The sequence below is a fragment of the Drosophila simulans genome, chromosome 2L (assembly GCF_016746395.2).
Source record: "Drosophila simulans strain w501 chromosome 2L, Prin_Dsim_3.1, whole genome shotgun sequence".
NCBI classification, from domain to species: domain Eukaryota; kingdom Metazoa; phylum Arthropoda; class Insecta; order Diptera; family Drosophilidae; genus Drosophila; species Drosophila simulans.
This window is the reverse complement of record NC_052520.2, coordinates 16,987,922-17,014,160: the sequence shown is the minus strand read 5'-3', so window position 1 is coordinate 17,014,160 and position 26,239 is coordinate 16,987,922. Positions and strand designations below refer to the sequence as shown.

At 40.3% G+C, this 26,239-nt stretch overlaps 1 protein-coding gene across 2 annotated transcripts in view; it reads left to right on the top strand.

Moving 5' to 3' along the window:
* Positions 1-26,239, top strand: part of LOC6732595 — a 71,418-nt gene that overhangs the window by 3,918 nt on the left and 41,261 nt on the right. For both annotated transcript variants that reach the window (XM_016178181.3, XM_016178182.3), the window contains exon 2: positions 5,300-5,406. In XM_016178181.3, coding sequence (XP_016025277.1) covers positions 5,352-5,406 — 55 coding nt within the window. In that variant the 5' untranslated portion in view covers positions 5,300-5,351. The remainder of the gene's footprint in view (positions 1-5,299; positions 5,407-26,239) is intronic.

The following is a 26,239-nucleotide window of genomic DNA, read 5'->3' as shown; positions in this document are numbered from 1 at the left end:
GGCGGTCCGGAATTGATTGAAAATGACTTATGTTTTTTTTTTACGTTTTCCAAATAAAACAAGGTAGTAAGGTTGATGTTTAAAAGCTTTTATTTGAATTTTGTAAATTTTCATGAAATTCCCTAGATTCTGCCTTTTAGACTTTAAGCACTTGACATAGTACGAAGCGTTAAAAAATATTATCATATGTATGAATAATTGATAGGCAAACAATGTCTAAAATAAAGTGATCCATTTCATGTAAAGAGAGTTAAAAAGTTAAAAGTATTATTTGCTTAATGCCAGAAAATAATATTGATTTTAAGTCCCAATCTGTATGCTGAACATAACTGAAATCAAACAATGAACGTCAGCAAATTTTACCGAACAAATGGGGAATTGTGTATTTATATATAGCGAATTTACAAACGGGAAAATATTTATATGGCCCAGAAAAAACTTTTGCATTCACCGATTGATTGACAGTCAAATTAGCGGCAAACAAATGGCGAGAAGCCAAGGCAAATAATTTTAAAATTCATGCGATATATGTGTATGTGGAGAGATGACACATATACACTGTGCGCATATACGGCATATCAATCAAATAAATTATGGCATTGTGTAAGGCAAATTACGGCAAATGGGCGATCCACTAGATGCAAATCAATATGTGCAGCAGGCAATCATTCAACTCGTTCGCTCGTCAGTCAATCAAACGCTGGCCATTAAGGTTGGCAAGGGGTTGGAAAAGAAGGGGGGATTTTCCAAACAGCCTCAAGTGGTTTCTACGGCCATAAACAAGTGCCAGTGGAAACTCTTTTCTTTTTCCGATTGTTTTTTTTTTTACATTTTTTTTGAATTGGCGCCGGCGTCGTTGCAACCTAATTTCCCATTTATCGAACACTTTTCGGAACTGGCGCTATGGCAAATATGGCAATCATATGCTGCTACCATCGAATTGTATGTTTACATGGTGGGCGGTGAAAAGGGGCGGGGCAAAGGAGACGCACACGCATCATCACTCATACGTCACGTTGTCTGACTTGTATATCAATTTGGGGGGGCAGACGGAGCAGTGCCTAATAAAAGATACAAACGAAAGCTCGTCGAACGAATTGGAAATGCTCTGGGTTGGAAATTAGCAGGCAATTAAAATTGCTGCATTCAACGACAAACAATTTGCATGGTGACATTTATTGGCTAGTTTTAATTATATGCAATTTGGTATCAGAAAGGCAGGGTTATTTCTAACCAAAGTACATACAATGAACGCCATTAAAAAACACAAAGGCATAGATTTTTTAACAACTAAACAAAGGTAAAGTTTATAAGGTATTTTTTAGATAGGTGAATTTTTGTTATACTTATATCAATACAATTCATTATATGAAAACGTAGAAATTAATTAAAATTAGATAAATTAGATCGGTATGTTTTTCAAATCAACATGTTCATTAATGATTGGATGTGAACTAAAACAAAACACACCCAGAACAACTCTATTACTCTTTTCGCAAAGGGTATTTCACAGATCCCGCTTTCGATGAGGCATCTGAAAGTACGTGCCTCGTGCCTCATGTTTCATTCCTTATGCGCCATGCCTCGTGGCTCAATTCAATTGCAGCCCAATTGACGTTTGCATAAATATTCCCTTTCGACTCCGTTTTTGCCTTTTTTATGGCCGCTTCTCGGCCATAGTTTGCACAGTTTATAAATTCTGTAAGTTTGCCCCTGCCACTGCCCCTTTTTTTGTTTAATGCTGCCTGTTGATTTTTTATGGCACTCGATGCGTGTTGCTCTTTAGCACAAAATAAACAAATTAAGGCGCACAAACTGCAGCTTTGTTGTTTATGAATTTCGATTCTCTGCGGCGCTGATTTTGTTGTTTCCAGTTTATTGGTCGGGCGGAGATTTCTCAAATCTTGCCGAAGGGGGATTCTTTGCCCGGGTTGTTTATGAAGTTTTGAAATCGATTTGGCAACGCGGCAAGTGGCCCTCCCACACGAACATAATAAATTCTAAAAAACACATTCCTCTTTATTTGGCGTCGCAATGGAATTCTTCCGTTTCCCTATCGATATAAATAATTTTTTGGGATTTATTGTACGAACTTTTTAATTAATTCCCATCATCGTAATTATGTTGGTTTTATTTGGGCAATTCGATCTGCCTTCAATCAAGTCAAGTGGTTCAGTGGGAGAATCGAATTAAGTGCCGCTGTTTTGGGATAATTAGTATTAGCATTTGGCTTTGGATAGAAACTGATTTGTTGCAAGTAATAAAGATGCATCTTTCAGATCATTATGTCTACCGTTTAAGCGCGTACTACGAAAAGTTAACAAAAAATAATATAGATATAAATATATTAGAGTAAATATAACTAGTTAACAAAAGCGTTTTCAAATCAACAGTATTCTAAGACTTTGACTCTTAGCTAACAATAACCTGAAATAATTACTACCTTAATCCAGCTACCGAATTGTGAATTTTTTTTTTCGTTTGGTAATTTGAACATAATTCGTTATCCCCACTTTATCAGCCGCTTGGCCGAAAACCAAAATTCAATTACCTCCATTCGCCCCGGGCCATGAAATTGTAACCTGAGCTAAAGAAGCTCGGAAAATGTAAGATGGGCGGAGGAAAACCGAGAAAAACAAAGCATTTTTGGCATATGCTAGACTTTCATTTCAAAGTGGGCGTATATTGGGAGACTCAATCACTCAAAATGGAACGGTAATTGATAACTTTTCAATTTTCCATAGCCAAGGGCAAAATGGCAGGGGTGTTGAATATGGTAACTTTTCATTTTCCATAGAATTTTCACACATTTCTGGTGCAAAGGTCTCGGTGCTGGTGAAAACCTCAATAGAGAAAAAGCGAAAGTTTTTGAGTATGATTCGTCTATTTTCCGCCTCTCAGGGGGTTTCCTTTTGTCTTATTTCGAGCTTTGACCGTAATGACCACCATTTGTCACAATGAAATGTATACATTTCCGTTTTTTTTAGCTTTTAAATGATTTTTCCATTGTTAAAAATTTTAATTCAATTTTTGTCCATACATTTTGCAATCTAATTACTGATTTTTAGTGAATTTTATCCATTTTATTTCCCCGAGCTTTTCTACTCATTCACTCGATTACACTTTTTGCCACTTAAAGGCAAAATTATGTAAATGAGCAGCCACATATAAAAGCACATGAGTGTCTCAAAGTTAAAGATCCTTTTTTGTGATTAGACTTCTGTTCCAGTTCACTGAAAAAATAAAACGATGAATTTATACACATAAATTTACAACAAGAATTATGTTTCATAAAAAATAAACATAAATTGTAAATGCTTTACCAGTCAAAACTAAATGATTTCGACAAATATTTAAACCCATTATTCACACAAAACATTTTTATACCAAACCCCCTACGAATAAGAATCTAACCTCGACTTTTACCAACACTTGAGGTCACCAAGGATTCATCTGAGTAAGGGTATCGCTGACAGGGTGACATACAAGCACCACTCCCAACTTGAGCCACCTGAACCACCGGAGGAAACCCAACAACAGGCTGGGGAGTGGTCTCAGTCACTTGCGACAGTATCGCATTTGCTTTGAAATTAGTTTGCCAGCAACCGAAAAAAGATATATGTATATAAGCGGGAGCGAAAAGCGAAGGGAAAATGAGACGTGTGTGACTATGTTAGGGCTCCGTTTTGTGCACCTGTCTAGGGGGGCGGGAAGTCCACCTGCCATAGGGGGCGGGCCGGTTGCCCATGGCAGTCGGTCTTTGCCGACTTGTTTACGGTGGCAGCGAACAGATACAAAGGAAGCGGATAAGGGGAACCCAGATAGAAGGATACAAAAGATACACAGATATGCAAGTCACATTACAGACCGGATAGTCAGAGTCTAGTTGGAGTTCAGCTTGGTGGAATTGCCCAAGCTTACATCTGCATGCAAACACTTTTCTGACAGTCATTCGAGGCTCTAATTTATTTGATTTTATTCTATTCGCACCATAAATGTCTTCTGCATTTGTCAATCAAAAAGTTTTAGTGACCCACATTAGATTTATATAACTTGGTGTCACAGATTTTACATATCTCTTTGGGAGCACATGATACATGGCAACGTATTTGAAGATAGATACATAGATAGGTTGTCTGCGTACAATTTAATAAATTGTACAAAAATTTGAGTTGATAAAAAATCAATTTATAGTTAAAGGTTTCGATTTGAATTGTTAAAAGATTATATTTTAATCTAAAGTGATAGACTTGCAAATTTTAAACTTAACTCAGAAAAACTATAGAAATATTCTATCTTCCCACAAAATATTGGTACACATTTTGTGGAAAACAAATAAGATTTAGTAAGCAAAATTTAAAAAAAAAAGTAAATATGCATATATCCATTAAAGCCTTTTAAAGACTACGTAGTCAATCAATCTGGAAGTGACATCATCCCATCGATGAAATTACCATGCATGATCAACTTAAGTCCATCTTATACGTCACTCAAGCTGGGGATTCATTCATCTGGTGCCTTATATACAGCCAATTGATCAGTCCTCGCCTTTGCCCACCAAGACCTTCAATTATCTATCAATTAGAGACACACAAGAAGACGGGGAGAAAGGAAAGCCCAGCCTTTCCATTTAGAACGGAAATTATTCATGACTTCCATGGAAAACCGAAAAACAAAGAGGCCAGAGGAACACAGAAAAAATCAAATTCGAGAAGAAAGCAAAGAAGATAAATGACCAACAATTAGTCACACCTACGATGACAATCACCGAGCGATTGGAAAAGGGGAATGGTGTGGAGAACGTGGGCTTACCAATGGCTCCAAATCGAATTCGAATTCCCCCAGTTCCTCTGGGTCAGACAATGGCCACAGTAATGAAAATTTAGCAGGCCCAAAACACAAAACCAAGCTTAATTGCTGCGGGGTGGGGGAAAACGAACCGAAGGCCCTTGGCCCCCCAAAAGTGCATGTGTAGTTTTGATTAGCGTCAGGTGGCGTGTCAATCGGCAATTTGCGGCACGCCCCCTCAGGAAAATGACATTTGAATGATGACAGTGAACCGGTGACTGGTTACAGGTAACAGGTAACTGATCACAGGTGACATCTGGCGTTCTTCCGCACTTGTTTTTCCAGGGTTGGGCCCCCTACTCTCACAGAAATATCTCTATTATGCAGACCAAACAATCAAACAAATTGCTGCCTTCTGTTCTGTCGCTTATAGCGACTGGCTCACGGGCGCGTCTGCAGCAATAAATAATTATTTACATATTCATTGGTTTTTCATCATCTACCATTGCAGATATCAGAAGGAGCAGGAAGCCATTCGAAACATAAATCCGACAACAATCAACATGTTTGGCCATCTCAATTTGCTGGCCGCTCTGTTTTTCATCGGCACACTGAAAGGTGAGTTAAATCAACGCAAATTGTACACGTTTGTTTCATAGCTACACTAAAAAATGGGTTTTTAAAATAAATCCACATCTCTGCTTTAACTTAAACATGTTTAAAATGGAAAAGTAGGAATTTGCGGCACATGCAATATGGAACTTACCATACTACTTCTGTTCTAACATAAAAATTAAAATATCTGTCTGACTTGCATGCCAATAAATCAGATTATTTCTAGCGTGTATTCAAATTCATAAAAGGCACTCAAACTCCGTGACCAAATGTTAGCCAATTATGCAGACTTCATTTGTCAACGTTTTGGCGAGTATTCAAATATGAAATTTCACACTCGGCCTGACATTTCCCCACCCCCTCTATCCAATCCACCCACAGCATCGTTCATGGGCGGGTTTGAGGGGGCCGTCGGTGACCGCAACTCGGGCGCCGGCTCCATGGCGTGCCTCATAAATTAATTTACACTTGAAACTGGCCAAGCCAAACAACAACAAAAACTGCAATAACAACAAAAAAAATAAAAGTGTTTTGTTGCCTCAGCAACAACAACGATATCAACAGTGGCGAAACTGAATGCCCCGTACCACCCACGATGGGTCGGAATTGCAAAATTGCAGTTGGGAATTGGCAGCGGGAATTGGGTGTCTTAAATGAATACGTTACGAAGAGTTTGAGTACACTGAAATTGATCAAAGTTAGGATATGAAAAAGGGCTTCTTTCAAGATAGACTAATTTGAGACTAATCATTAGGTTTACATGATGTGTTTATGCGAAGCAAATATCACGCAATCATATCGCGATCAATTTTACGAAGTCACGATTTATCGCATACTAAAGTTATAAAGTTATATTTAAAATTAATGAATATTAGCTTATAGTTAAATTAAACACTTAACTGTTACAAATTCTTGTTATTATTTGCATATATTTTTTTAAGTGATATAACAATAACTTCGGAATTTCCTAACTAAAACTGATATTTAATAACACTCATTAAGCTTCTTCCCATTGGGGGCCGAATTAAACGAAGTTCTAAAGCAGTGTTAGTTTTTGCCGCAAAAAGCCATAGGACCCCCCTCATAAATCCCCACCCAACGCCACTGTGGTCATTATCAGCTTGAGTGGGCAACGGGAGCCACGAGTCTGTTTAATTGAAATCGACGCTGGCTGCGCTTACTTTCTTCGCACATGAATTTGTTTATTAACAATTCCCTAAAAAAGCGATAAAGAAGCTGCGTATTTGGGCTAACGCTGGGCGAAAGGAAGGAGGGGAACGCCCAGGGATTCTGGGTAAATTGCTCTGCGACGGCACTTTGTCGTCTGTCGTAATAATTCCGTTGCAATTGAAATAAATTAAATTGCATGCGGAGCCATTGTCAGCGATGTCGCCTGTTTTCCTCCGTTATTTGTGTGCGCTTTTGTCAAGCGGAATTGTCAGTGGGTACTGTATTCAGCACCACCGAGCCACCCAAGCCATCCAAGCCAGGCAAGCCATCCAAGCCAGCCAAACCACCCAAACACCCAACTATCCGACTTTCCGACCCTATATGGTGCACATGCATACCACCATCACGAATGCAGATGCATAAACCGCAGCGGCCCAAACCAAAACCCCGGCAAAGTCATCACATCGTTATGTGCACATGTCACTGCGGCATTTGTTTAATTAACAAAAACGCTCGTGTCCCTGCCCCTCGGACCATGCCCCTGCCCCTGCCCCAGCGACTTCAGCTGCATCTCTGTGGATTGTGGGTGCTAAGTGGTGACCCCGACCAACTTCCCGACCCATCCGTTCGGGAGCCGAAAAAGCCTTGCGGTTGTCAGTCATCGTTTGTCTTTGTAATTTGTGCCCTGATGAGTTATACTTTTGAGTGCGTATTCGCCTGTCCGTCCCACTGTCCGTCCTGACTGATTAATGTGATGTGTGTGTTTGTGCGTGTGTATGGATCATGAGCTGGGCGGATAGTGGAAACTTTAGCTGATGGAATTTTGAGAATTTTGAGTGCGTCGCAGAAACAAGTGAAACCATGATTGGATGATGAGAGTGAAAGGGATAATGTGGAGTAGAGGAAAAACTATATTTATATATCAAATTTAACAAGTGAATGACAAATGAATGAATTTAAGTGGAAACGATATGGGTCCAAATATAATAGATTCAAAATGACATGCAGAAAATGGGTAGAGAAGAAGAGTTTCCAACTGCATTCAGCAATCAAAACTGCCACCCAAGTGCACTTCCAATAAACACGACACCTTCGGTTAGTTTTAATTCCTTGGATCTTATTGACACTAAATACTTGGAAACAATTTTGCCAGCCACAAATCTAGACTAAGCATAAAGGTCGCCACAAACAAAACTTTCTCAATAAAATGTTGAAAGAAAGTTAAACCAAACTGACAACCGCAACACGAAAAACATTTTAACTCCAAGAAAGGAAATAAAATTGAAAAAGCCAAGCTGGAAACTGCTGATGACATTTTCCAACGAAGGAGGAAACATAGGGAAACATTAATCATTTAATTTGATAAGCCATAAACGAAGTCGCCGATAATCTTTCTACGTGTCCCATTGAAAACAAGGGAGTATAGTCCACACATTTCAAAGGGGGTTGACTTCGATTTGGAATCGCACTTGGTGGGGCTTTGGCTCTGCCAGTGACGCATTGCATGCTATTTCAATTGATTACGCCGAGCTCGAGGGCCAGCTAAAAAAGATGAGAGGCAGGCCCTGGAGGAAAACTACTACTTTTGGCTTTCACTTCACTTGCAGACAATCGAGGGTTGGCCAAACTTGTCGCATGAAAATGCAATTCAATTGATTTATGTGCTCGATGCAATTACTTGAGAGGAAGTTCTGGCTGCGTGCCGGGTGCCAATAAAAATCCAAGCTGCCCCTGCAACTGACAGCCGCATAAATTGCCGCCCATTCCAGCGGAAAGCCAAACAGAAGAACTCAGCCACATCTACATCCAACCGATTTCTTTGGGCAGCCCGATGGCAACCCTGAACACCTTGTCACTAGGTGTGAAAAGTGCTCCTTGGTGCTCTGCCACGCCCACCGCACCGAAAATAATCAATGGGCGTAACGGTAGCGGGCCAATTAAATTTATCGCCAACTCTTTTGTGCCTGCAAAATTGTTTTTAATTGTCCTTGGCAATTAAATACACGCCCGGCCGCCTTAGTCCTTTCCTTAGCCCTCTTCCCGCTCACCTTCCTCACAGGAATTAATCGAGTCGTGTGCCCAGATAAACACAAATTTAAAGCGGATAAACCCGAGGGGGTTTTTGTGGTTTGTGGGCGGCTGGGGTTTAGAATGTGCGGAAAGGGGTGGCGAAATCAGGACTCGGGTTGGTAAATTAAACACGGGGCAGGATCTTCAAGAAAACTCTTTTTTGCCTAACATTATTTCAAAGAGAAACCTTTTAGCTTTTAAAATCAAATTTTTAAGACCTCCAAACAACATTTAACGACACAGAAATTCAATAAAATGTTGTAATTATTATGTACTTCCAGAGATTATAACTATGACAAAGGTCTCCAATAAAATTCTATAATCTTCTGACACAATTCATCAATTTCAAAAGAATTATTAGACACTTTAATGACATTTTTATTAGGAAACATATCAGTTGAGTGTTTAAACTAGAAAATAAAAAATTCACGAAAAAATAGGGTAAATCAAAAATCATTTTAACTTTTTGACTTAAGAAATCGAAGCCATTTCGTTTAAATATCTCATAAATCGTAAGTCCTCGTATCATAATCTTTAAAGGCATCTCTAAAATTCCATAAAAATCTTTATCAATTCAACTCAATTCCTGGCTTCCAGCTTGGCAATTTGGCTTCATGCAAATGAATGATTTTGATGAGCCTGGATAAAAAGGATGAGCGAATACCTGAAGCTGCTTCAGCTGCATCAGCCCGCAGCCGAAACCAATGAAAACTTCTTTATCCCTTTACCTTCAATCTTCCCACTGACATTGCTTTTTTATCCTTGTGTCCCGTCCGAGTAGCAGTGCTTAAAAGATGCAAAGTAACTGCTGTCCTGGACCAATGTTGCCACATCTTGAGGCACTTTTTGAGCCACTTGCAGCCATTCGAGCTTCCTATTTTTCCACATTTTCTCGCTATTTTTTCCCCCACAGTTTTCTCTTTACATAGGAAAATCCACAAAATCGACATAATGAAATTTTATCTTGGTTCTGTTTTTTTTTTCTATTACCCTACTCCATCTGCTGCTGGTCTTTTTATATCATCTATATTAAAGACTTTTTTTTTAGAGGTACGCTGATTTTCAAAATCATTGTAAACATTTTAACGGGGATACAATAGTTTCCAGATTAAAGCACCTTTTTCAAATACTTTTACAATTGTTTTTTCATTTTCACAACAATCAGTGTTCGATTTTTGAGTGCACTACTGATTTCGATTTCGGTTTATGTTTGCATCTACAAATCTCCGAGCCGCAGCCATAAATCAAAAGTTTGTTCTATATTTTTTTGAATCTGTTATCTATAGCTTCCACACTCGTTCCGCTTATCAAAAAATACCCCGCTCTCTGGTGGTCCAAATTTTTACTCGCACATTTTATTCAAATGCTACGTGTTGCATTTTTTTCAGCCTGCACATTGCTCATAACTTTTCTGTGTCCAGTTGGCACTATTTTCCCACTCTCTTTGCTTTTCCGGTTGTGTTTCTGGTGGGGTTTGGAAAAGCAAACACAGACTAGACCGAAGGCGATGGCTAGTTTGAAAAATATATTACTCAGGCTTAAATTAAATTTTTTGGAATTAGCTAAAAATTTGTATTTGTATTTGTGAGCAAACTACCGAAATTTTTCACTGAACTATAATTTAGTGCCCAAGATTTTCCTGCTCTAGTGCAATTTTCGCGTCTCTGGCCTTTTTCCATTCACAGTTCATATTTATTTCCCTAGCCAGTGATTATTATTTCATTTGGTTGCTGCTTTTGGGCCCTGTGCAGAATTCGCTGCCTTTCATAATTCTGGCGACTTGTTTGTTTGAATTGTGTGCAATGCTGTGTTTCGATGTGGGGTGGGTGGCTGGGTTGGATTTGCTGGCATGTGGGGCAGATTGCCATGTTGCTGGCGGAGCGTTAAACGCGCCAAATTGATTAGCATTTAAATTGCCTGCGAAATGTGTGGCACAAGGAGCACTGTGACCAGCGAAGCAACAGCAGGAGCGGCAGTCCAAAAAATTAAGCCATAAAGCTGAAAGCGGACCATGAACGGTGCGCTCCTCTGTCGTTTGGCCAGCTCCGTCTGCTTCGCCACCCACCTTCCTGCCTTTTCCCATTTGGATTCCCATGGCAGCAATGAATTGCAAATAACGCATTGACCGCACTGCACCTTTGCCGCCACCTTTTGCGGACAATTCTGGGTGAACCTCAATCCCATTCCAGATCCAGGTGCATATGTATGCTCGTACATGGATGTATGTGCGATATCTGTCCAACTTTTGCCCGACTGCCGGCAAGCGTTGCATGTTGCTGGCACAACAGCAACATAAATGGCAGCAGCAACATTCGTTGCGTTTACCGCCAAAAGCAGAAACCTAAAAGCAAAAACAATGAAAAAGGCAACCTGGACAAAAAGGTTAAAAGACAAATAAAAAAACTAAAACCAAAAGTGCACAACACGGATATAAAATTTTTCATGCATTTGTAATTTATGTGCTAAAATGTTATCGTTGTTATCGCCGCCTTTGTGTGAGTGTGCCAGTTGTGGGCGCTGTTGTTCAAAGTTGTTGGCCAGCGAATTGTTGTGCACTTACGGTGGGCATCAATGGAATGGCTGGCGGTGGGCGGCTGCCTGGGGCAGGGGGCGTGGCAGACAACCTGGTTGTGCCACATTTCCAGTGAAAAGAGCTGTTAAAAGCGCCCGAAAAGGACAATAAGTAAATACAATTTATCAAAATAGCTAGATGAGCTATTTTATTTTTATTTTCCTGCCGTAATTAAGTTGCAGAATATTGTAAAACCATTTTGGAGCTCAAAAACTTGTTTAGACTTTATTAAAGCTATGAAAAATAAGTGCATTTGGACTTAAATAGGGAAGATAATTCTTCACGATTATCCGATAGGTTTGATAAAGTTAATTGAAAATTATGTCAACGTTCATTGCAGAAATCTTAAATCACTCGCCTTTTGTCCTCGCCTTGATTGCATACGTTAAGCAATTTGTGCGCTTGATTTATCAATATTTTAATATTTATTAACCGGTTAATTAAATGTTCGCACACACACGCGTTATTGTGTGCCCCAATCGCGATGAAGTTTCTTTCATCTCGTGGGGCCTTTCATCTTTCAGCCTTCCATTAAAAAATATCATAATCAATATCGATGACAACGTCGGCGGCAAGAACAACAATTAACCTTCTTCAACAGCTGCGTCGCATTCTTAATGTGAAAATACAAACAAAATTGAGTAAAAACAACCGAACTACAACAAGAGACAACAAACAACTCAATTTGCCACTGTGCAAGTTGCTGTTGGAAGTCTGCTGTTTATTGTTATTTTTACTTGCTCATTGGCGATGCGATGCGATGTGCTGCCGCTGTTGCATATGATCAGCCATCGTTAAATCGTGGACACTCCAACCCCTGCGGCCTCCTCTGCAAAAAAAAGGATGACGATGACGTGGCTTTGATGAGTTGCCAGTTGTCGTCCAGCCGCAAACATTCAATTGAATTGCCCAACAAACAACTGAAACAACAACATGGAAAATGCTCTGGACGGCGCTTCACATACGGGCTGGTGGAAAAAGACCCCTGGAGTTCGATATCTTCTGAAAAGGTCACCGCCGGCGGGAGACCTTTGGCTCTATGTTTTTATTTTCGTCTGGCCAACCGCTAAGTAAACCGCTGGTCCAAGCATTAAACTTGATAATGGAATTGGAAAATATAGAGGGAGCGAGCAAAAAAAAAAATAAAAATACCAACGAAATAGAAAGGGTTTAGCGTGGAAAATGTTGTGCTCATAACACTGGTTAAATACCCTCTAATAAAGAAGTACTCATTTATAAATACTTACCAATAAATATCCAAATAACATTCTATACTAAATAGCGATGGGGAAAAACTATTTAGCATTCAAACATTTTGATTTTGCGTTGAAAATCAAACGTCAATATTGATACACATGAAGGGGATAATATATTCTATACAGTTGTCTAAGTTGACTAAAAAATGTTGCAGTATTTGAATAAAAATTCTCTCCAATATTTCGCCATTGCATGCATATGCATTCTGCAATATTTATGAAGTCATTTTTGCATAACCAAAATCCCAAATGTATTTATGGGTATTTATGAATGTATAATATTGTTTTAAATGCTTTTATTTATTTAGCTTGAATACTATTTTGTGGCGCTTTAAGTGGTATTCTAATATATTTTACCAAGATCGGAATGTTACTTTAAGCCGATCCAACTGAAGAACTTCTTTCTTCGCCATACCAATGAAAGCTTATAGAGTAGAACTAAGCGCATTTTCACTTATTTTTTTTTAGTATCTGAGAGGCGGCAGATCTACATGGAATACACATCCATATACCACATATCCATATCCATTAAGCTGCCGCCGTCAGCGATTCATGTTGGCGCTCATGTCCAGACGTCGCTCCTCGATTCTCAGCACTCCGTTCCGTCCCTTCCCTAAGTTTCTCCACTAAGTTCTCCAGCCCCTTTCTCACAATGCACTGAGAGTAATTCAAATACCAATTGAGCTAATAATATCCATTCTATCGCTGAGTAAATTGACCTACCATAATTGATTCTACTTGTATAAGATACGCCCATTATAAGTATATTTTAATAAGATCATGGAAGTTATCTATTGCTTTGTTATAAGCCTTTGTTAATCACCTAATTTTTTCCAGTGCACTATTCATTCCCCTACTTTTCCCTACTGCTGTCATCGCTTTGTTTTCGGTTTCGCTTAATGCAGCGCGCGACATGCAAAGCGGTCAATCCACTGGGCTCCTGCTCTTTGGCCCCAGTTCCTCCGCCCCATTACCCAATCCCCTTGCCCCTGTCCAATACTTCTCCACCCCGCCCCCGAAAACTGACCTTATCTCGCCAACGTTCGACGACATAATAAAACTCGCTCTGCGTCGCCTTTCAACATTTATTCTGTTGTTTTGTTCTTCAGCTCGCGCGTTTTAAGTTCAGCATCGTAAAACATTTTTATAATGCGTTCACGTTGTTCGCCCGAAGATCTTTCAAAGGGTTTTTCTTAGCTTGCCTGGGAATCGATGGTATGGAGGAGGTCTTCCACTTTGTAAGTGAAGTATGCGTGCAGTGTGGTAACGATTTGCACAATAAACTTAGCTATATTCACTGTATTTCATGGAAAATCGATTTTAAATGTAATACAAAATCATGATTTTTCTACATTTGCGTTTAGTTTGTTAATAACCTTAAGCTTTTACTGCAACTGTCCAAAAGCGCAGGAAATCAGTACGAAAATGTATTCCGAATCCACTTTTAACCTAACCGCTTTACACTTATGTCACGGCGTGTACCGCGGCGTATCTCTTCTTCATTTGCATTGCGGAGGTGGCTCAATTTTGTCTTCGGGCCATCAAATATTGAGCGCGTTTTAAGTGACACTTTACATCACCATTGACACTCGCAGTGAGTCCGGTGCTCTGGGCTCCTATGTGTGTGTGTGTATCGCTATCTCTTTCGTTTTGCGATGCTATCTCTGTCTGCTGTTTTAGCTTTATAGTTTGCGTGAGGATCGTAAAGTGTATTTTTTATGGCGCAAGGCTTTTTAGGAATTGTTTTTTTCGGCTGCCACTTGGTTGCACCATTGATGATGAAAAACTTGTGACTTCGTTTATCGATTGACTAAATTTAATGGGTTTTCTTTAGTGTACACCTCGCTTGGCTTTTCCCTCGATAATTTGCCTGTGTTTATGCTGGTGGTATTTTCCGATTTCTGGATCTTTGATCTTCCCTAATTGGAATTCTCTTGGACTTTTTTGTTCCGGTTTCGTCACAACGTCTGAAAATGAACGGAAGCAATGGTTGGGAAAGTTCTTCTGACTTTTCCCATACCCAGTGGGTGGTGCAGGTGGTGCTTTGGGTGGATTGTATACATAGTGCTCGGCTAAACTTCCTTCGAGTGCTGTTACTGGCGCCTGTCAACTGGCATCGATAAAAATCTGCAGCTTCCTGCAATTTCCGCTTTTGACAATATGCGGGCTGCATACAAAGTTTTCCTCCTCCTCGGGCGAAATATTTCCTCGCCTACTTTTTCCAGCAGCCAGGTAAATATGTATTTAGATAAGTGTCACTTATCTAGACCAACCAGCCGGGAGTTCTCATTCTTCGACAGTTTTTCTCTCTCTGGAGACCCTTCAAACTGACTGCCGCACACGCAATTAATTCTCTTAATTGAAACTGCAACCGTCTTCTGCCCACCTAATTGGTAGTTGCAGTGGGCGTGGCCACAAAGGGGCGTGCTCTGGGGTCAGGAGGCATATCACTTGCATCGGAAAGTGGCGCCCCAAATGAAAGCAACCAGCAGAAAGCGAGGGACAAGTTGCGAAAGATGAGAATCCCGAATGGGAACCAAGAATGAATGAATGAATGGTTGACTGAATGGGCACAGTGGATCACTGGAATTTATGCGGAATTATTTAAAAATATGGCCCTGGCTTTTATATTCTCTTTGGAATTTTCTTTAGAATTTTATTTCCAATTAATTCTAAGCATCCCGCTATAAAGATCGGGAAAAATGCCAGGTGATTGCCACAATCTTTATGGCAGCGCATAAAATTAAACTCACTCAATGGCCCAACAGTGATTAGGGGCCATAAAATATATTTAAATATTATGAGAATTTAATTGCAGAACCGATATAAAGCATTAATAAAACTTGAAGTTTCGGGAGAGATCCTATAGAATTTGAGTAAAATGAAAAGTAGTAAAGCATACGTTAAATAAAGGTATTTTTCTAATAATCATGGTAATAATAAATAGTTGGTAATTAGTGTCTTAAAAATGTCATTTAAATTATTCATAAGCTCGATATTTGTGCAATCAAGCCCACTGTGCATAACGTTGGACAAATGAATGAATACATGGATTCCTTGGCAATTTTAAGGAGGGCACATGGCAAGTGTGAGAAGCGGGCGAAGCGACAAATGCAGTAACTGGAAAATTGCGCGACAATTAAAGATTTTGCGCGACGATGGAAGGGGTGGTGGTGGGGTGCCGAAACGGGGCGGTTAAAGGAGAAAAACAAGGCGGAGGCGTTTTCATCTCCGGTTGCCGTTGCCCCGAATGTAAGTCAAGTGAGGCGTAAAGTGCATGCGGGATAGGGGTTAAAGTGTGCAAAGGAAACCCAGTGCACCGTAAGACTCCACGGCCGCTTCCCCGACCGAATTTCCTCCCCCTCATTTTCCGGCCCCTTCTCAGCCGCGTTTCCCTCACTGTAGTTGTTGTCAACTTGTTGCGGACGAAGCATTGAAGATGTCTCGCTAAAGCGAATGTGACAACTCGGCTGACAAAATGCTAACAAGATGATGTGGCGCAAACTTTTTTCCAATGTCTGCCCGGTTTTTCCGTACTTTTCCTCACTTTGCAGCCTGCAACAAGCTGTGCCAACAAATGACCAAATGTCGCCACCAAAAAGTGCCACAAAGATGCAGAGCCGACCACCCAGAGCGTCAGAGTTTTTCACGTAGGCTGAATTTAATTGCAGAGAACAATGTATCTTCATCTTGTACTCTCCTAAAGTGATTATACGCTGAATTTTCATCTATCCGAATTGAAGCTTATTATTTTAAAGATTGGGAAATATAACAACAAATTGGTGAATGAAATTTAGAACTATTTGGTATGGAAAATATTATCTCTAGTGCCTTATAAAAACAACAATTTCTAGATAAGCTTAAAGGGTATTCTAGGAAGCGAATTCTTTTTGAAACGTCAGCTCTTGTTTGCATTGAAATACTTTTCCTGCGTACAATTTATGAGCGAACAACAGCAGAGAGTAACAGCGAAAAAAATTGACAAACAAATTCTTAGTGGCGGCAACGCGTCGTATGCGCAATTTTCCCCTATGCGAAACCGTAAATCATTGCGACCAATGCTTGACATCTATGAGACCTCCTCTGTATGGGTGTATATCTAACCATGTGTGTGTGTGTGGGTGTCAACGCCCCTCTGTGGGCGTGGCGGATGCGTGTGTGCGTTAATCTTAACTGCGACTGCAGTCGCCGCTCGTCTTCACGTTTTTCTGCCTTTGACAGCGTCGGTCGGCATTTAGTTTTAATTTATGGCACATTTGCTCACTTTATGTTCATTTCTCTCGCCCAGATGAAGGCACCACCCACCCACCTAGTCGCCCCATCTCTGCTGTTGTGCCCCGCCCCCTCGAGAGGGTTGCGCCCTCGATTTAATTGCTTTGGAAAGTGCAGAAATTACAAGACAATGGTCTTTGAAGATCTTTTGTTCTTTCGAAATCGCTTGGAAAAGATATTTCTCAAAGATAAACCATTTTATAGCTTATTTCTAGCGTTTCTTCTGTGTAAATAATACAGGTATAATGGTGGGGGTAGGCAAAATATATACAATTGATTCAAATGTTATTTTGATTTTAAGTACTTATAGCTTAAGACTGTCTACCCATGTTCAGTGTAAATTTATATTAAATTATTCAAATAACTCAGTCTAGGGTATTACCTCTTTTCTAAAGAAACCGAAGTTTAATCCCATTCGTGGTTTTCACTTGCTGACGCTAACTAAGTGTATTGACCGTACCTGCTATTGAACAACACGGTTGAACAAAGCGGATAACAACCATGAAGCACGGGTATTAATTTGGACTATTCAATGTGCCACTTAATACCAAAGACGTGTCAATTTCATGGCTGACAGAATCGCCTGAGATGATGATGTGCTGCTCCTGCTGCTGCTCCGCCTCCGCATCGTTGACATCCTTTGGTGGCGTGATGGATTGGGAACGGAGGTCAGAGGCGGGTCACCACTGGGGATTAATTACAGCCATCAAAAGTTATTAGACGCAATTATCGCAATGCTGGCAACGTGACTACGATTTGAGGCCACTCCAAGCTGCCTGCCTGCTGTTGAGTGAATAGCCATGCTGCAAGTGTGATCAAATGCGCTATGTATCTTATATAAGTATCTGTCACTGGATGGTTATGGATGCATGAGCTGACGTAAATATTGAGCAACTATCTGCAATATTTCTGCACTATTATATGAACATACTCAAGAATTGGTTAAACGAAAAAAGAGATTACACAGTTCAGCAGCATCACAGTTAAATCAGAAGATAAGCTTCAATATAATTCTTGAAAATATTAAGTAAGTTTGATTATTTTTTGGCAAAACTGCAGAAATATTTCTCTGAACATTAGTTGGCAGTCACTAACAACGAACATGGCAGTAACAACTGTTGCAGGAAAATCAGCAACATAAACAGCATTAGCACACTGGCAACAAGAAATAAGCGGCAAGCTCATCAGCATCCACTTCGCCAACAGCAATTAAATTGGGCCGCCGAGAGCAAGCCGAGAATTTTCATTGCCTCCTCCATCGAGAGCATTTTCACCCCATTTCCCCAATAATTCTGCCCCCGCCGTTCCTCGTGGCTTAATTCTCACCAAATTTCTCTCGCCGTGTCTGGTCGACATTTGTCAAATGTCGCTGGTCTGGGGTGGCTAAAACCGCAGTCCATGGACCTCAAATGCCTTACCCCGGAATGTCCAGCCCGCAACAAATGATTTGTCAGCTGGCACGGAGGAATCTTTCAAAATTTGTCGTTGCCTGGTGTAATTAACACTTTACCGAAAAATTGAACTTGCCCGGCCGCAGACGGGCCAAATATCCATTAACAATAGCTGCTGCACCCCAATTTCCTTCTAATTTTCCACGATTTTCCAGCCGACGGGAGTGCTAAAACAATTAGAAACAGCCGCGCTTCGTCGCTTGTCGGTTGTCATTAACGCAGAATGCGACAAAAATGATCAGCAGCATGAAAACGCGGAAGGCGGCAAGTGTGCAATTTTTAGTACACAGAAAAAAATATAAACAATATATTTGTAAAAGCATTAACCGAAGGGCAAGTTAAAATAAACGATGGGACTCTGAAATAAAATGTATATATTTATATAGAAGATACATCAGAATATTCATCTCATTAAACTACAAAGGGAGTCAAATTTAACTTACTAATTATTTTTCGAGCTTGTTTGCATGTTCTTAGTTGCCGGCGCTCATATTAAAAAACAATTTTTGTCAACTTTGTCTCTGGGGCGTAAATATGGAAACTTTTGTTGATTGAGGCAATTAGCAATTGGCCTCGCTCTTGGCCCGACCAAATGTTTGTCTAATTACACTCGGCACACACTTTACACAGCTTTCAGCAGGCTGCCATTTGTCTTCATTCTGTAGCAGCAGCAGCAGCAACTCGCTTTATTTGCCTTTGTCAAGGCGGCAACATGCAGCATGCAGCATGCAACATGCACAGCGGCAACATTGACAGACTCCGTCAACGAGACTTATTTTTTGCGGCTGAAATTAATGTGGCAAAAGTTTGCCAACGCATGGCAACTGCAGCGTACTGCTCCCGTATTTTTCTACCACCATTCATCCAAGGGTTGCGATGGTTCTTTTTTGGCCCGAGGCGCCTGTGGTTTTCACTGCCATAAAATTATACTTTATAGCATATTCCGGCTGCTGTTCCCGGTTCCCGGCCGTATTATAAATAGGTTTATTTCGGATGGCTGCCGGGCCCAAATGCTTAATCACATGTGGGGCGTGGTCCAGACCCTGATCGGGAGAGCGGGCAAAAGACTTCCCCAGAAAAGCTGACAAATTGATTGATGATCTGCTATAAAATGTCTCGTTTGTTGTGAATGTAACGCAACATAAATTTGCAAAAAATTATAGCAGCAGCGAAGAAAGGACGCAGAAAAAGTCCGGAGAAAGAGTAAAATGTGGAACAAAGCCCCTTGGCTCAGAAGCCATAAAAAAGTGTGAGCCAAACAAGGGGAATTCTGCAATGTCTGAGTTGATTCGACGAGCAGTGAGTGCAGAAGTTATAATTAAAAACATATGTGCCATGACCCAAGGCAAGCAAAAAGTCGAAAATATTGAGAGAAAGAGGGAAAGTTTAAAAAACGGGGGAGCACAAGAGCTGGGTTGGGTTTAAATTGAAGTTGACTTAACCCCGAATGGGTTAATTAGACGACCGTGGTGCAGTCAAATGGCAAAAGTGAACTGAAATGAAACCAGTCAAGGTCAGATGTGTGTTGCAAACAAGGAAAGACAGAATCAGAGGAAAATGCAACCAAAAGGGCACTGCATGTTTCATGATTTTTGCAAAAACTGAGCATTTTACAGGGCTTTTTTAAAACTGAATAACTTTAGTTTTGTATCTCTATAGAAGTTTTGTGTGTAGTAAATTGTGTTACCTCTTAAGATTATTCCCAGCACATACACGTGGAAATATCGTAGAGATAGCAACTGAAACAATCTCAGCTTTATGGCCGCAATTTCTCTCCCACTGCCAACTCTTTAAGCCAAACTATTCGAGTCCCGAAAAACATTCCCTGCGATCCCCAATAGCTCCATTTCTCTTCAATCACCTGGCGGTAGTGGAACCATTCCTCTTCACTAACAAGACCCCATCCCCATTTGCCAGCAAAGACGACTGTACTAGTACCTGTAGCCAGAAATCGCTGAATCGTCACAAAATCACTTTTACGATTTTGGTTTATATACTCACATATAAGTATACATGGGGCAATAAAGAGGAAAAAATAATATGGCAAACTAGCCCAATACAACTGAGAAATCTCGGTCCCAAACTGACTGAGATTTCCAGCTCGGCGCTGTCGTTGCAAACTTTTGGCATCCACTGTTCAAGGCTCAATAAAATTGCACGACGAAGGAGCTGCTGCTGGCAAACAAAGTAATTTTTATAGTAGCCAACATCTTCCCGCCACACATGAAGCTCAGCGGCAACCTATATGGGCGAATGCTTTACTTATATTTCCTCAACTTTTTCACCTTCCTTGGGGTTTTTCGAGCATTCATGATATTTTTTTTTGCCCCATTCGAATCTTTATTTTTTGCCTTTTCGCAACGTCACAAAGTTGCCGCAATCTGTTGAGGCTGCTCCGGAATCCGAAACGCGAAAAAGGTGGAGTTGTCTGGTAGTTCAATTCGTTAGCAGAGGGGTGGTAAAAAAATAGCAGGGGAATGTTGGATATTCATAGCTGACTGCGAACAATTTACGCCTCGCATTACACAAACTTTTTTTCGTTGGGTTAGCGAAAGTCAGCGTGACTTTCCAGTTGGGCTTTGTGCTCGTATTTATTTACATTCATATAACAAAAAAATTTATTTCCCTACGCACATATGTGCATCAATGTTTTCGGGCTTCCCTAATTCCGGGAGCTGCAACTTATTGAAAACGAATGGCGTGTGAAAAATGTGGGGTTTCTTTTATTTTGGCCTTGAGTTGCCATGAAATCGAAGCAAGTCATATTGCAAACATATATCAAAATAAACGAATGATATTTGCGAAAAGTCAAGGCACACACATGTCAGTTGTTTTATAAAGAGATAAAATGGAAAACATACTTCTATTTGAGGGGAGTAAAAAGGCAAAAGCCATTTTTGTTAGACACTAAATCATTTATACAATTAAGATGTTTAAATTACTAAAATGTTTTGTTTTTAGTTAGCAAGTATCTAAAAACACTTATACTAAATGATGAAGATGCTGTTTAACCTTTGTAGAATTCGAACCTATTGTTACAGATAGCCGGAAGGTATTAAAAGCTAATCAAACCTGCTTAAATCCTATCCGGATCCTTCTCTTACTTCCCAGTAGATGGGATAATTACTGTCTTCCCCCAACTGGCTTTCATTTCCATTTCCAAACACAACTGCGAATTATCCCCTGGCTCACCACATGAGGCAGCAATCCACTCAACCAGATAGAGACGAAGATACACGAAGTGAAAGAGAGAGGGCTATAGGCAGAGGGATAGTGAACTTTTACAAACAGGATGACACAAATTAGGTCCCAAAATTAGCCAGCTTTTGCGGAGGAGATAGTTTTTCAACAGCAACAGTATCAGGGTTTTAGTGGGTGTGCCATGGAGATAGTAACAGCTTTTCCGGAATCTTTTAGCTGGAAAATATTTAGGCACAAAATGTTTCTAACTGTTGCTCGGGCGCACAAAACTTGGCACAGCCGGAATCCGTTTCCGCAATTTTTGTCTACTTCTCGTGGCCCGTATTTTCTCTTTTCTGTCTACGGCAGAAAACTGTTGCACTTTTCCCAGTTGCAATATTTTTCTATCCTTTTGTAAGAGTGTTGCACACTTTTTAGTGTAAATATTATTGGCAACAAGCGCTGTAAGTGCCAAGAGGGGGCGTGGCGGGCGGACAATGGGCGAATGAAGTGGGTGTCTGGGCCTAACGGCACACGGCTGGGTCGGAAAAGTCGGAAAAGCCGAGCGAGTGCTGAAGTAGCTGCTGTTGCTGTTTGTGCCGCACTTTAAATGCACTGGAAAGTGTTTGCTTATGGCACTCCAAACTCCCACACACAAATACACCTTTCGAATATCACTTGTGCGGAGTATATATACCCATCTTTATACATATATTATGTCTCGAGTCTAGCTTGGGCGCCTTCAAGTTTAAGTTTTTAAAGTAATTTATTTTCTCCTACCTGTGTAGTTTGTTTTATTTTGGTGCTGCCACGGTTGAGGTGGCAAGTTCTATCTCTTTCTTTACGGGGCATTCTTTCTTTTCCGGAATGCATTTTTGATTTTTTTTCCTGACCCTGTTGCTGTTTTTTTAGCTGTCACTGTTGTGAAGCGGGTAGTAGGGATCTTACAGCCGTTTTGCAGATGTGTTGATGCTGCTGCTTTTGGCTGCTTTTTTATACCAATTTTCTCGTGTGTCTCTTCTTTTCCTACTGTTTTTCCTTTATTCCCTTGCTGCTTTAATTTTTGTTGTTTTTCCTGCTGATGCTGTTTGCTCTGCTGTTTCTGCTTGTTTCCCTGCTTGCTGCTGTTGCATTCACTCTGCTTTTCTTTCTTGCATTTTAAGTGCATTTCGGCCATGTCCGCAGCTGTGTGTGCTTCACCTTTTGCTGAGCCATTTTTAAGTGACTTGCAGTCGACATTCCGCCGACTTCTGCACAACAAATTCCTTTTAGTACGAATATATTGTGCTTCGATTGCTTTTCCAAATGAATAGATTTATAATAAGATTTTGGTCGAGATAGACAACCTACAATCAGACCAATATATTAATGTTTTTTTTAAATGTTAAATAAAATACGAAGGTACATTTCTCTCTGTGCATACACCCTCTCCGCTCCCTTGTCGTTACACTTTCACCCACTTATAACCTATTTTTTTATGTTGCATACTTTTGCGAACCGGCGTTCTTTTCCCCGTTTCTGGTTCTCTCGTTTGCCAGCCATAAATCATCTTGTTGAGTGCCACACTGTGGCAAAGGCTTAAAGTGTTAAATCAGCACAAAATGTTGCCTAAAGGGGTTAAAGGGGCTGCGAGGGGGTTAAACAAAATGTGCCAAGCATGCGGCGGCAAATTCAAATCACATTATAATTCATGTGGCAAAAGTTCAAAATTAGAGACGCAAACTGCAAAAATTGGAAAAGTCCAAGAGAGAAACCAAAAATATTAAAGGTTTCTTTTTTTTATGACATTAAAAAACTAAAAATTAATGCTTAACATGGTAGTTGCATATTTGTTAAGTATTGTAAATAATAAATGCATTTTAACTCTCGGTACAAATACTAAGATAATTCCTTTAAATTAATTAAAATCATTTCTAGACACAGCAGTACAATAATTTAGCACTTTAATGCCTTCGGGGTACATTTCAGATCCCAGAAACTATTTCTGTTAATTTGACCTGAATTGTTACCTGTTACTCGATCTGGACGAGAACAATAAGCCAATCTCAATCCCTTTAGCCGTAATGAGTTCAATTCGCATTTCATGGGGCCAGTAGGTCCTTGAAGGAAATCCCACCGCCTAATACTGGCTATTAACCCAGCACTGGGCCACAGAGTCAGCCGCAGTAAACTTCCAAGACCGCAGTAACCAAATGGCCCAAGCCAAGCGGAGCTATCTAAGCCAACACACCCACACACACACGGGCACAGTCAGGGGTCCAGGACCTGGATCCTTGCCCTGGTCCCGGTTCCCAACCATAGCCATGATCCGGCGCCCTATTCGTTGAGTTGCAAATTTTAATCCCATAGTGAAGCTTAAACAAATTTTGTGCCTCAACCGACATATGTGGGCATAATTGAAGTCGAAATGGGATGCAAAGCACACGCTCAATGCCCATACACTGCGCGAAATGGTCAATAGGTTGGGCATAGCTTACCATTTGATTGAAGTGAATACTAAAATGGCAGAATTGTGAATTATGAAAATAATAGATAGATATGAAAATAAGTAGATAATGCTGCGCTTGAAACTAACTAATTTTACTTCTAAGTAACATTATTGACCTATTTTCCAATTTCGGAAGCTACTTTCTTTAAGTGAACTTCTTCCTCATATGGACATTGCTCACATCGTTCTATTGTATTTGCATTAGTGTAGTAAATGCAAAGTGTTATAAGCTTTATTATGGTTGCCGTAGTAGCAGCCTCCCTCTTTCGCTCTCGGCTCCCCTGAATTTTATTCACCCCCAAAATATACACCGCATATTGCAAGAAAGGTCGGTCCCAAGCACGAGTCCCAGCTTACGCCTGGGAGTTTTCTGTAATGATGTGCCCAAATCCCACACACGCAGAGGGAAACTACAAACTAATCCGAATTCCATCTGCCGAGATGAGAAAGGATCGGGGGGAGTTCGGATAAAACAAAGGAATGGTTAACACTATCCTAGACATACCAACCTAAAGTGCAGATACTCTTATACTCTTATATATATATATGATTAAATATATTTTAGTACTTTAAAAGTTTGAAGTTTTAAAATATATATTCAAAACACAATCTCTTGCTAATTTATGATAGGCAGGCAAAACCTTTTATTCATCAAATTACCTAAGCGCCAAACAAATTGAATCACAATTTCATTTATCCCTCATCGTTTTTTGAGGGTAGTGAAAAACGTTTGGCTAAAACCCCAAAATGGATTGATAATATCCCGCAAATGATTAACTTGTCTGAAACTTTTTTGTCAGCGCCTTGGGGGGCCTCTAGTTGAGCCGGCTGAGAGGGGTTCTTATCGAGGGACCGCTCACATATGTAAGCCCCCGTATGCTAATAGTTTTCCGAGCTTCCAACAGATTTGTCAAGCTGTCTTATGCCAGCCCCCGTACTTTCCTTCCCATATTATTTAAATCAATCAGGCGGTAGGGAGCGGGGGGATAACTGATTGTGGGCTTCTCATCAAATTAGATCCAAATGGCATCGTTGATTGGCCTGCCCGACTGACAGCTCATAATGAGATTGGATTTTTCTCCCTAGTAATTGACAAAGGGTTGAAAATCTGTCTGAGTTCCCCTTAATATATGCAATAGTGTCAATGTCAAATGCCGGCCATAACTCTTTGGCCAGCCCTCGCAGCACATAAATATTGTATCACATGGCGTCATAAAAGAAATAATGATAAATATCCAAATCAGCAGAGACGGCAGCAGCCCAAACAGAAGTGTCCCAAAATGACTTCATTGCAGTGGATGCGGCACCAGAAATTCATAAACAAGGAGACAAGTGCCCAAGTCGTATATTCATCTTATACAGTCAGTCCCCCATCTCAGTCCGTCTTTGCACTTCTCTTATCCGCAACGAGGCGGTAATAAATCTCTTGGCAAAAGGCGAAAAGGCAAATCGTACAGATTATTAGGCCGCTCGCTCCGCAGTTTCCTCTGCCTCGAATTTCCATTGCGTCAGGAAAACATCTGGTAGCTTTTGGAGGATTTTATGGATTTGCCAGCGGAGTGGGCGTGTCCCAATAGAAATACTTATGTTTATGCGATGAGCTCAAGTTCTGACAGTGGATTAAGCTTTGCATAAATATTGAAAACAGTTTGAATGCCTAAATCATCTTGTGGAAATCGTTCTAGAGTTTTGGCAATTTGTTTTATTGGCATGATTACTAATAGTTTAAAAATCGATTAATCAAAATTCAAATAAAACATTTTCTAACTGGAGCAAATCATACTCAATTGACAAATTTCCTCAAAGTTATTCAACTTAAAATTCGCAATGCACAATGGAGCCCACTTTGGACTCCCAAAACAGCTAATTGCTGGCCATCTGTCAGCTAACCGCCAAAGGCAATCAAAAAGTTAAGGCCAAAAGAGCGACAATTCGACCGCAAACTAATTTATTAATCCCCTTCCACTTCACCTCACAGCGAAAAACTAAAAGTTTTAAAGCTTCTGGCTTCGTCCTTTTGCGGACGCTGCTAACCGCTCACGGACATGGCTAAAATATGCAAAACTAACATAAATCTCAATTTGGAGATTTATGAAAAAACACACACACTCGTAGAAACCCACAACTAAAAAACCTGAAAAAGTGTCGCTGGCAAAGTAATAAAAAATTTGTAATTCCAATTGCGCCACAAAAAGAAAAGATAGAGCGTGGGGAAATAGCTAGACCACAGCAAATATCACCAAAAAATACCACAAGCAACCTAGCACTATAACAAAAAGGCTTTTAAATAAAATAACCAAAAAAAAATTGAGTCGGAAACCGAGTGAAAAACTGCGTGGTGAGGAAAAATTGTGCTGCGCTTAAGTGTCAAATAGCG